At 37.7% G+C, this 13,272-nt stretch overlaps 1 protein-coding gene across 3 annotated transcripts in view; it reads left to right on the top strand.

The window, feature by feature from the left end:
• The window catches only part of anapc10 (anaphase promoting complex subunit 10), a 116,919-nt gene that overhangs the window by 39,522 nt on the left and 64,125 nt on the right, over positions 1–13,272 (top strand). For 2 of the 3 annotated variants that reach the window (XM_062980915.1, XM_062980916.1), the window contains exon 5: positions 755–1,059. The exons of the other annotated variant lie outside the window; for it this stretch is intronic. In XM_062980915.1, coding sequence (XP_062836985.1) covers positions 755–985 — 231 coding nt within the window. In that variant the 3' untranslated portion in view covers positions 986–1,059. Of the gene's footprint in view, positions 1–754; positions 1,060–13,272 lie in introns of those variants that run through there. 3 annotated transcript variants of the gene reach the window in all.

The following is a 13,272-nucleotide window of genomic DNA, read 5'->3' as shown; positions in this document are numbered from 1 at the left end:
ACGCCATCTCCTGCTTTGAGAACCCGGATTGAACTGACCACGGCTTGTCTTCCCCCCTTCTTGGACTTGGAAAAACTACAAACGTCTGCTTCTGGCTTTGATTTACGGAACGGAACTGGTCTACTCTACTTCTACAATCCTTGGCTGAATTGCTCGTGTTGGAGATCCTGTCTACTGTGTGTGTGTGGGAGCGACGCAAGTTACTCTAAGCACAGTGCTGGCAGCAGAGAGGAATCTGCTGCCAATTAGTTGCATTCTTTGTATCTTTTGTTCCTTGGCTTTCGTTCTGTTAATACCTAGGCTGAAGCAAGCAGTTTGTTTTTACCCGGATTAAACTCCGGTTTAATCCGGTTTATCTTTTGAACATTTACTTTTGTCCCTTTTTGCTCCTAAAGGCAAAAACTGCCTGGCCCTTGTGTTTTTACGGGCATTTTTGAGTTCTGTAATCTAATAAACTCTGTTACTTTGAATCTTGTGGCGTTCTGTCCTTGACACTACATCTGTCAGTGCATGGAAATATACTTGAAAACCTTTCAGTTTTCTTCCAAAAGTTCTTGCTGACATGTTTATTTATATCTGTGTAAGAAATATTAGATGCTTAGGGAATAACGTATTCTATATAAATCTGTATTTTTCATTTCTGCCCATTTCCTTTTGTATTGGATATGTTAACTCAATTGCTTATGCAATTGAATAATAATTGTATTACTGAATTTTATTCGATTTCTTTCTCCCTATCCCTTTTCTTCTCCAGCAACTTGAATTAGTGGAACCAAGTGGTTGGATTCATGTTCCTTTGACAGATACACACAAGAAACCTATACGCACCTTCATGATTCAAATTGCTGTTTTAGCCAATCATCAAAATGGAAGAGACACTCATATGCGACAAATTAAGGTCTATACACCAGTGGAAGAAAGTTCTATTGGTAAATTTCCTAGAGGTACAACAATTGATTTCATGATGTATCGTTCGATCAGGTAAACCAACAATATTTTTGTACTTTATGTCATAATGTTTTTGTGTAATTTAAAATAAAGGATAAAAACTGCTTATTATATTGTCTCATTACTACTTTTGCTTTGTTGGACAGAATCATAGATGTAATTGCTTTGATTTACTTTTCTGACATAAAAGGAGACTAAAATTTTCAGATGTTTTGTTGTGTGGTAATTATCTATTAGTGTTTTGTTTGTTTTTTTGGCATACATTCCATTATTGTGTTTGGTCACCCAATCATTAAGTAACACAATGGAGTCTTGGAGAACAAATGTTTATGTGGTTTTTGACATTCTGAATCTCAAGCATTGGTATAGTCATCTAGAATGCACAGATTTGGGATTCCCTAAAATTCAAATTGTGTGACTTTTGGCATCATCAGTTTAAATGCCTGGCAAAGCAGAGGTGCTTCTTGAATATCAAAGCAATGTGGGGGGGGGGGGGGGTAAACAGGCACAGAAGTATGCTATGAAGTATATTTTAGTGATCACATGTTATTTTAATGAGCACATTATAAATATATATTTGTTTCTCCCTTTCAAAACAAATACATCAAATACCGTGATGATTTACCAAGCTCTAATGCAATGGCATGGATACCACAATAATTGGTGGCCTCCTCTCTGTTGCAACCTTCATCCGCCTTCACAGCTATTGTAACATGTACCATGTTATCATCTGCCTTCTCTACCTTTGAGGCCTTCGCATCGTTCTTCATCAGGTTCCTCCCCTGTGATCTTGCTGCTGTTGGCGACCCTGCTAGGTGTACATTATTCCCAACAGGTTTGCGCATACAGGTTCACTGGAATACACAATCCCGCTCACTACAACAAGGTGACGATCTGGTAAGGAATGTTAGCACTTATCTTCACTTGTTTCTATTTACTCCTTTTTATATTAGGAGTATTCTTCAGATAATTGTATGGTAATAAATGCATCATATATCCTTGGTGAGCAAATATGATTGACTCAACAGGAATGCACTTATCTCTGCATCTGTTGAAAGTAGATTAACTGCCTCACTCTGTTTTACAAAGCTACTAGAGTTTTCTAGGAAGCCAGGTACTTTTTGCCACCCAAATAGCACATTCCTGGGCAAGTGGAACTATCTTAGTGTTTTGAGGCTATCACAGTATATTGCTCTATTAATTCTCCTTACTCTTTCAAAATTCTTTAGGAATTTAGTGTGTTTCCCTTTTCTTCACATTGAATGTGACAAGAAGAGAAGACAATGAGGGCTAGTGCTGTTCTCACTAATGAGATGTATATAGTTCAACACTTAAATTACTTAATTGAAATTTACAAAGCCTTTTTTCACATCTCTATCTTTAAGTTGATGATAGTTATTTCAACTCAATTGTGTCAAATTATATTTCTCTTTGAATTAAGTATTTTATTTTTTTATTTGAAAGATTAATTCCATCCAACTTTGGATCAAATTGCTTCCAAGCTTGTTTAATGCATCAAGGCAAAAAACTTGCAGCTAATTACCTATCAGGGAGTAACTTCTGAGAGTGGTACTTATGTTTGAATTGATATGGATGGAGTGGCATGGTAAAACTACACAGTACTTTTGTGGCTCCTATTGGTGGCAATTTACTCTCATATATCTCAGAGCAATTGTCAGTTGGAATAGATTTTTTTTCTAGCTAGGAGAAAAGAGAGAGATTCCCTGCAGCCCCTTCTTCTCCAATCAGTATTTAAACTGAGGTGGAATGATGGAGTAAAATGGCCATTGCTAGGGTTTATTGCAAACACATAATCAAAAAATTAAATGTCTCAATTCTTTTAAAATTCTTGCTTTTAGTTCTTTGTGGAAAAGATTTGGGCACTTAGAATTTTATTGACTAAAATCTAATTTGGCGAGGTTTGTCTTCTTTCTTTTTCCCCTGGCATTAGCAAAAAAAAATTCTAACAATCTCCTTACTGTAGTGCTGCATGAAAGCAATCACATTTCTGTAGTTTTCCTATGACAAATTTATTTTTCCTATAAGCTTTCGTTGGCTGGTGCAGCTGGCATGGGCTTTCTGACAATGAGCCAGGAGATCTGGGCTTCAAGGAAAACTCACAGCTCTCTCAGATGTTGGCACAGGGCAGGGCAAACCCCTCCCTGGGCATTCGCACTAACACTTGTTGGCACTCCTGGCACAGCACACATTGGAATGGGCTCACCCTTGGAAGCAAGGAAAGGGACACAGATTGTGGGAGGTAGAGCTGATCTGCTTAAACAATTCCCAGAACATGAGAACAGTTACCACCTGGTCCTGTTTTAAAAAGATGAAATCAGTTGCTTTACAGATTGAAAGCCATGGATTCCACAGCTGGGGGATGGGGACAGAGGTGGATACGTTACAGCTAGTATATTTTATTAGGTGTTTATATCTGTGTAAAAGTGTGTGACTGTTGACCATCTGTAACTTCAGATGCTACTGTCAGTGTGATCCCTCCTTTTGAATCATTGATGATTCAGTTTTTAAAAGTCAGACAAAGCCCTAATAGCCATCTGCCTTCTGCGGTTGTAATATGATGTCTGAAGGAAATACCAGCTTTGGTAGTACAGGATGGGACAATGTGTAACACTACCCTATGCTTTTCTGAGTACTTGTAACATGCTCTAGTGAAAAAGCACTTCTCCTTAAAGGAGATGGTGTAGAGTTTGTCAGTGTTGCTTTTGGAACTACAGCTTGAATTGAATTGAAATGCTTTTAAAATAAGCTGCTTTGAGTCTCCTTATGAAGAGGAAAAGTGGGTATAAATAAACATAGTAATAATAATAATCAGGAATTTTCAAATTAATATGAGTCAGAACAACTGTTACTGTCGTTGAAGAAAATGGTAATGTAGAATTAGACACAAAATGAGTGTATAAAAATATGACTAAAATTTGACTAAGCTTGTATTTTCCAGTACACTTTTGCCTAGGATTTCACTTTAAATCATGTGCAGTTGTATTGCCTCATAGTGAGTAGAAGGGGACCAAATGACCAATGGGTAGGGATAATTTATGCTTATTCAAAACAGACTTCCATATGTTGGTTTCACAGTTGATAATGAAATTGGAAAGTTGGTTTAAAGCCACCAATAGCTACAATAGGGAATAGTGAAGAAAAATGGGTGTGTAATCTGAAATATCACTTACCATCTATCCTTGATATGAATCAAGGATAGATAGATGATGGGGCAGGGACTAATAGCAGATTGTTGAAATGTTTTGCAAAATGTTAGTAAAAGATTCCTGACTCCCATTTGTTTAATTGTATAATTGGGATTCAGAACACATAAAATCATATATCCTAATACGTCAATTTACAATGATTTACTCTTACAGATACTAATACAGTAAAATATAAGTTCAACACAACCAAATATATCTGGATAAAGTTTTCATCAATGGTATAAAATAACAGCATACACACACACACACACACACACACACACACACACACACACACAGATATATATATATAATTGTCAGAAATAGTGAAATTGCCATTTGAGATTGATATTTTAATTCTATGAAGGCTGAATGTCCAATTAATTCATAGTTGTTAAATCACTGATAAGTAATTCTATACCAGCTGTGACTGCAACCAAAGTAATGTTTTTCTAAATAAGATAAAGACTTCTGATCTGTAGTAACTCTGTTGTAATTATTTGCCTTTATTGCATATGTTCTCATAGCACCTAGTAGGTTTTGGCTGTGTCCCGTGTCACCATTTTGCATCTTGCTCTGATTAGTAGACATCAAGCTGAAGTCTGAACATATTGTACCTGATTATACAATAATTGGATTTTTTTTTAAAAAAAAGCTAAGATTCTTCTAGTTGATTAAGTTGGTATAGACAGGCTTGTGCCGATGAACTTTCTCTGACTAGCACAGAGTTGTTATTTTATGTGCTAAAGAGGATGAAGGAGTTGGTTGAATATTGTGGTGGTTGAACTTCAAAGGATGCAGATCCACAAAAAAACACAGTACTCCTGTTTCTTGAAGATGTGTTTGAGTCACAGATTGTGCAAAACCCTTATTTGCTCAACAAAAACTGAGTCAAAACCAATGTTCCATTTTTGTTGCTTGAGTCACACCATTTATAGAGCAATTCTACTGGTTGCCATGAGGAAATCTAAAGTCAGACAGTCTCCTCATTCAAAGTCCTGCAGCCTTGTGCAGGCAGGACATTAGAAAGGAGTTGTGTCCTACTTCCCCCTTTCCTGTTTTAATTGGAAATTGTTCTTGTACCACTTCCCTGCCTCTACAACCTATGAAATTGCAGTACGGTCCTTCCTCACTATTCTATACCGCATTCTGTATATTCAAAACAGGTCAATATTTGTACTTTTAGTTAAGAATAGTTGCTGTCTTTTTCTAACTATTTTACCATTTTTCTACCAAGTAAGGATGGTACCACACCTGGTAAATTCAGAAAATACTATAAACCCTTATAAGAATTAGTTGAAAGCACTGGGATTTTGTTTTTAATTTTTTTTAAAAAAAAATTATACTAATACCTAATTTTATATCGCTCATAAAATTTAATTGGCATCACATCAACATTTCCGTTAAAAGTTGAAAGAAGTTTATATGCCCATCGGCAAGGCATACTTTGTTTTAAATATCCATAGATTTGTTTTTTTAAATATTTTGAGTCAGGCTGTCCTGTAGAGTTTTCTGACTGGACACGAAATGTTCCGTGACCATCTTTGCAGTAACATTGGTGAATCTCAAGATAAACAAGTCAGCACATGCTAATTATATACTTTGAACACACACGTCGCATTGCATACTGTGAGAACATGAAAGATTTGCTCTGAGCTTTTCCTTTCAGGCCTTGCAGCTTGCTGATCTTGCTCTTTCACAGGGGGAAAATCTAATTTTGTTGATAAATATTTGTTAAAAATCTGTGCCTGTGAATACTTTGGAGTAGAAAATGATTTGCACCTTTTACATCGCAAAAAAACCCCTGTTCAAATAGACACGAAGAAAGGTTTCTTTATGACGGCATATGGCAAATCTCTTTAATGGAGACCCACATTCTGCCTGGGCTTCCTATGTGTTTTAATAGACAAGCAGGTGCCTGGCAATAGCAAGCGTTTGTTAATTATTCCTGGAAGCTTTTATGGACTAGTTTTTCAAGCCTGGTACACATGACTGGCCTATGTCTCATATAGCTTTTTAATGTCTGCCTCTGTAGACTTCTAGTTCATGCTATACAAGTCATCAAATTTGTTGACTAAAAGCAGTCTCCAATTTGGATGGCCACTGAAAATATTGCATGCAGGGCATCTGCTTGTGCTAATAGGAAATGGGTCAGACAATGACAACCTTGTTTGAAATCCCATTGAGGAATAAAGTGTCTTTGATATAGCTGCATCTTGAGTGTAAACATCAGAAATAGGGCATTTTGATTCTCCAAATATGGTTCAACTGCAAGTCCTGTTAGCCCTAACAAGCCTAGCCACTTGTGAAGGATGATAGAAATAGCAGTTCAACATCTGGAAGACCATTTGTTTTTCTATTTCTGGTCATCTTTGGTCCTTTTCTAAAACTGGGATGGAAAAACTTCAATCATGGATAATACTAGGCCAATAAACATTTTTGTGCTTGAAAAGTTAGATCTGCTGATTCCAAAAATGGCATTAGTTTTCCCCTATCAGCCCTAGTTTTTGAGATACAGAACATGCCATATATCAGTTTTCATCTGCTTGCCCATAAAAAATCATAATCACCATATGTAGGAAACTAGAACTGATACAGTCTATGCAATACAATTTTCTGAACCAGCACCCCAAATAACCCAGGGAACAGGCCTAAAAACCAGAACACCAAGCTTTTTTATTTGTTGGGGAATGGAATCTTTTGCATTTTTATCAGAACCTCCAGATTCACAGAGCAAGTAAAGATTTCAAAGCCCAGAAGTTCCAATACTTAGCTCATAGTCCCTTCCTGCAAAAATCCAGTTCTCATTTTTACCCAATTGTGATAAAAGGTTTGCCCATTCATTCTACTCATTCACCAGTCAACACTCTATGCTAGAGCTCCAGTAACACTCCAAAGGGAACCTCTGTTCATCTCTGTAATTTGGCTGTTGCTTGGCACCTCTCAGCTGTCACATTAAGTGTATTCATCCATATAAAAATGTCATCATTAGTGCCATCATTTGGAATGAGTTTTGTTTGTGTCCAGAAACATTCTTACAAAGCCAAATCAGATTGGCAACATGATAGCATCACGGTTGCTAGGATGAAAAAGACATCAGCTCAACATGAAAATTTTTGTGATGCTGGAAGACCCCAGGTGAACATTTCAGGCCTCCTAATCTTCCATTTATATTGCACCAAATATCTCTTCCAGGAGTTCGTGAAGTACTAGTTTACAGCTATTCTCCAATATCCCTTTTCAAGGAGCTATGTTTGTAAAACACTGTGTGATGTGATATTTAAATACTGAAAAGATTGCAGTGACATTTAGTGTCTAAGTTTCATAAATAATTGTTCTTGGTTTCCACATCTGCTTACCTGTTTCTTTTTGAATAAGGCCAGATACAAAATACAGTGGTTTAAATCCTAAGGTTAGTTTAAGTTTACAGGACAAAAACAAATATCCTCTCTTTGTTCCTGATATAAAATTAGTCATTTGTGCCTCTTGATAAGGACCTTTGAGTAGATGGCAGGATGGTGTCTTTTTGAGCAATATTGGATATAGATACTTCTGGGGAGAGGAAGATTGGGTAGACATCTACCCAATTTCTCTCTCCCTTAGCAGCTCCCCATGCCCCATGCCACATAGTTAATGGGTCCTTAAGAGAAACTTTTCATGAGGCCTAAAAGGCAGCAATGGAAGGATGGAATGGGAAATAACCCTTTTCAAACCTTCCCCAAATTAATTTATTTTAGGCTCCATGCGAATAACATGAAATTCTTAGACAAGGCTGTTCAAAGATTGCATTTTGCCAGTTATATTAGAAACAAGTCTCAAATGCAATCTGTCAAGTGATATGAGAGCCAGCCAAAATGATGTTTCATTTCCCCCACAAAAGTTGGACTGCTTGTGAATGATCTATTCAAAATTATGTTATATTTTCCTAGCATCTGTGAACACTCTTCAATATCCTAACAGCTCCATCAAAGATCACCATCATCTTTTAGCTCTGGATTTTGCTATATTCATTTCTAAATTTTATATCCAACCCTTTCCCCAATGAACACAGAGCTGCTTTAGCCAGGCAACTTTCCTTTCAGGGAGGACTGGGTAAGTAAGACTGCTTTGCTCAAGCCACCTGGTAAGCTTCATAGCAATGTGCTGATTTGAATGCAGGCTTTCCAAGTCGAAACCTGACATTTCTACAACAGCATTCCACTGATTCATTTTAGGGATTTTGCTGTGTGAATGATAGAGGAGCCACCTTTCATGACAAGCGTTTTCATTAAGGGAAGAGACACACATTGTGCCAGAGAAATGAACAACTTCAGAGATACTGGCTAGGTCACCCTGTTTTAAGTGGAAAATGGTGAGTGATTGAAGGCGAGACGACACCCTTAAGATAAATAATGGATAAGAAGCTAACATGCTCATGTAAAAATGATTGTTTTTCACACAATTTTATTATGTTTTATATTTTCTGGTTAAAAATGAGATTATGGAGTGGATAGCTGCTCCTCAAAAAAGGAGCTGTTATTTGGCCTCCCACAAGGTGCCATTCTATCTCGTGCTTGGAACTGCTGGGAGAGATTATCTGGAGGCATGGGGTAGGGTGTTATCAGTATGTTGATGATACCCAAGTACAGTAGAGTCTCACTAATCCAAGCCTCACTTATCCAAGCCTCTGGATAATCCAAGCCATTTTTGTAGTCAATGTTTTCAATATATCATGATATTTTGGTGCTAAAGACAACATAACATTACTGCGTATTGAACTACTTTTGCTGTCAAATTTGTTGTATAACATGAAGTTTTGGTGCTTAATTTGTAAAATCATAACCTAATTTGATGTTTAATAGGCTTTTCCTTAATCCCTCCTTATTATCCAAGTTATTCGCTTATCCAAGCTTCTGCCAGCCCATTTAGCTTGGATAAGTGAGACTCTACTGTACATGCCTTCTAAAAACAGCCTCAGCTAAGCATAATATGTCTCATCTGAATGAATTCCTGGAGGAGGTAATGGTCTGGTTGACAAAAAAACAAATTTGAGATTGAATCCAGACGAAACAGAGGTTCTTGTCGTGATCTGAGGATGGAGGTGTGTCATCTAGTTCTGGATGGGGTTTCACGCCCCCTGAAAGACACTGTTCGCAGTTTGGGAGTGATCCTGGATCCATCTCTCCAAATGTCAGTCCAGGTAGATGCGATGGTCAGGAGTGCTTATGCCAGCTTCAGCTGATATGACATCTGCTCCCCTTCCTAGATTTGGAGGACCTAAATATGGTAGTGCACGCACTGCACTGGTAACCTCAAGATTGGACTTCTGCAATGCACTTTACATTGAGCTACCTTTGTAGCAAGTTGGGAACTTCCCTCTGGTTCAAAATACAGCAACCAGATTGGTTACAGGAACACCCATGAGTGAGCATATTACACCTATCGTAAAGTCACTGCACTTGCTGCCAATTAGTGTCCAGGCAAAGGACAAGGTGTTTCTTTTGACCTTTAAAGCTTACATGGTTTGGATCCATGTTACTTACAGAAATGCTTTCTTCTGTAAAATCTGTTCCATACACTTAGGTTCTCTGGGAGGCGGCTACTCCAGCCCACCAGAACTTGAATGGCAACCGTCACCCAGAGGACCTTTTTATCAGCTGCCCCAAGGCTGTGGAATGACCTGCCAGAAGAGTTAATGACCGTTAATGAGTTGTCAGAATTTTAAAACCATCTATGACCTGTCTCTTCCAGCAGGCCTACCCAGCCAGTTTTAAGCATGAATTTTAAACTCATATCCTATGTATTTTCATATGTATTTTATAGAAATACGTTTTAATACATATCTTTTATAGAAATACATTTTAATATGTGTATTTATAGAATTTTTATAATGTTTGTGTTTTGATTATGCTGTAATCCTCCTTGAGCCATGAGGAGAGGTGGGTAAGAAATAAAATAAAATGGTCAATAAAAATCTTGCCTCAAAATATTACAGGTTATGAACCTTCTGTTGTTTTGGAGGGAGGAAGAGGAATCATAAGTTTGAATTCTGCCCCCAAATGGACTCACTGCCATTGAAAACTGGTATGATAATGAAGTCCTATGCCTGCTGGAACTATCGTGGTGACAATTTTCTAAACCATTTGAAGTTCGTTTGTTGTTTATTCGTTCAGTCGCTTCCGACTCTTTGTGACCTCATGGGCCAGCCCACACCAGAGCTCCCTGTCGGCTGTCACCACCCCAGCTCCTTCAAGGTCAAGTTAGTCACTTCAAGGATACCATCTATCCATCTTGCCCTTAGTTGACCCCTTTTTCCTTCCATTTTCCCCAGCACCATTCTCTTTTCCAAGCTTTCCTGCCTTCTCATTATGTGTCCAAAGCACTTCATCTTTGCCTCTAATATCCTAACAGAAATGCATGTCTTATTTCATTTTTAATTGTAAGTGTTCTTGGACACATTCTTCCTCTAATATGAGCAGTCGGGATTTATTTCCTGGAGCATGGACTGGTTTGATCTTCTTGTGGTCCAAGGCACTCTCAGAATTTTCCTCCAACACCACAGTCCAAAAGTGTCTATCTTCCTTGAAGTTTGAAACACTTTATTTATTTATTTATTTATTTATTTATTTATTTAAATATTTCTATCCTGTTCTATACCAAAAGATCTGAGGATGGTATTCAAGTAAATACAAAGTAAACAAGTTACAATTATTTAGAAAAATAATTTTAACAGAGTAAAACATGTAAAAAATATTGTGGTAAAAACAGATTTAAAAGAATAAAACCATTTTAAAATCCTGTTCATTCACATTTTGAGATAAATCAGTGAGGCACAAAGTCTTTGTTTTAAAAAGTTGCAATTTTGGCTGACACACATGTGAAACCAGCATGGGAGCCAATCTGGCCTTCAAAGGGAGGTCATTTCACAATTCAGGTGTCACAAATGAGAATTCTCTTTCCCACATTCTGTAGAACACAGAAAATGACCTACCCTCCAACAGCAAACCTCAGTCCTTGGGCAGACCCATATATGGAGAGGCATTCCCACAAATATCTTCAGTGGCAGACCCGGAAAACATGTTTGACAATAATCTAAATGAAATGTAATTAAGAGTTGTGACCCCTTGGCCAGATCTGATATCTTCAGGAATAGATACAATTGGTGCATCAATGTCATATGTGCAAAAACAGTTTTGTTCACCGTAATGAATTGGTCAGCCAGGTGGAAGAATGTGTCCAAGAACACTTACAATTAAAAATGAAATAAGACATGCGTTTCTGTTTGATACACAATCCTGAAGTTTTCTGTTAATCTTGGGTGAAAATCAACTACTAGACACACACTTAATGAAATGTAACATTCGATGTTAGGTTTCTTTCCAACTGAACATGACATTATTAATGCCACTGCTAGATTGTATGTCAGAAACGAGGTGGCAGAAATTAGATTTGGGCTTTCATTTCTCTCGGCTGAACTTTGAGCAATGTGAAAATCAGAGCCAGATCCCAGTTTCCGACGGATCACTCTCAGCAACATTAGATGCATCTCGGATTTGCCCACCATGCCTCTATGACAAAATTTTCCACTGAAGCCAGGAAGAAAAGTTTGAACATACCACAGACGTGCCTCCTGCAGAAACCAGAGGAGTTAAGAAGGTTTCTGTAGTCTTGCATAACGCCCATCCATTTACAGATGTGTGCATTTGTTTAAATATTTTACAAAGGTTTCATTACACTGTAATACATACCCAACCCTTGGCAGTTTGGTCACATTTTAAAAGCCAGTTATTCAGTAACTGAATGAAGGACTTCTAACAAGATCTGCTATTAACACTGTATTTTGACTTGATGTTCAGAGATATTTGCACAGGACCTTAAGTGGGGAAGAAAGGAACCATGACTGACTTGGATTTTCTGTTCGTTATGCTTTCCCCGCACACACAAAGGAGAATATAGCTTTTGTGGCCAAACATAACATGACATTTCTCCACTAAATGTCAGCCATATAAGGGGCTCAGTCTGGATCAAGACTGTGACACATCCCCCATTGTACTGTGCTCTGGCCACAGTTGCTGTTTTCACTTGAAGGAAAGCTAGAATTCTTGCAAATGGAAGCTTTCTTCCTGTTGCAGTTAGCAACCATGGTCTAGAACAGTGGTTCTCAACCTGTGGGTCCCCAGATGTTTTGGCCTTCAACTCCCAGATATCCTAACAGCTGGTAAACTGGCTGGGATTTCTGGGAGTTGTAGACCAAAACCCCTGGAGACCCACAGGTTGAGAACTACTGGTCTAGAATGATCAGCAATATTTCGGGAGGCAATAAGGTCCCATTCCCTCATGGTGTGATTTCAGTTCAGATCCCAACCACTCCCTGGTGGTTGATACATTGTAAAGCAGGGGTGTCCAATATTTTGGCTTCTCTGGGCCACATTGGAAGAAGAATTGGCTTGGGCCACACAACGCCATAAAACTGAAGCCATTCTTCTGTTTAAGGTTTCTTTCGGATACTCCTTTAGAATTGCAATTTTTTCCCCTTTATACATCACCGAATTCTCATTATTTGCCCTTAGGATTTCATCCCTAAAGGATTTTTTTTCATGAAATTCACTATTACATCATGAGATGTTTTGTTTCTTTTTGCATAGTTTGTGTTTATTCTATAGACACAATCTGTTTTGTCTTTGGCTTCATCCGTTGTACAGTTCAGGAGGTTGGATATAATTTCTATCATGATTCTTCTTATATTTTCTTTTGTATCCTCCCATACATTCCTGAATCTCAGTTGATACTGCAATTCCTGCAATTCCATCCGTTCTTGTTTTGTTTCTAACTTGGAAGCTTTACAATCCAGAGAGCTTACTTCTTTTTGCAGCTTTTCATGGGATTTTCTAAGCTCTATTTTATCAAGTTTTAGGTCTTTTAATTCTTGATTTAATGCACCAATTTCCTGTTTCATGCCTTTTAGGTCCTCTTTTATTTATTTCTTAAAATCCAACATTTGTTCCTGGGCGAGTTTTTGGTATGCATCCTGTTTCTCCAGCATCATTTTAATTCTTTCATTATAGTATCTGTCATTTCTTTAACATATGATTCCTCTGAGAGATATGTTCTTCTTTGAGGTATTTTAGAATCTTTGTAT

This window comes from Anolis carolinensis, chromosome 5 (genome assembly GCF_035594765.1).
Source record: "Anolis carolinensis isolate JA03-04 chromosome 5, rAnoCar3.1.pri, whole genome shotgun sequence".
Taxonomy (NCBI): Eukaryota; Metazoa; Chordata; class Lepidosauria; order Squamata; family Dactyloidae; genus Anolis; species Anolis carolinensis.
Note: the sequence above shows the minus strand (reverse complement) of the source record. Positions and strands in the feature narration are given on the sequence as shown.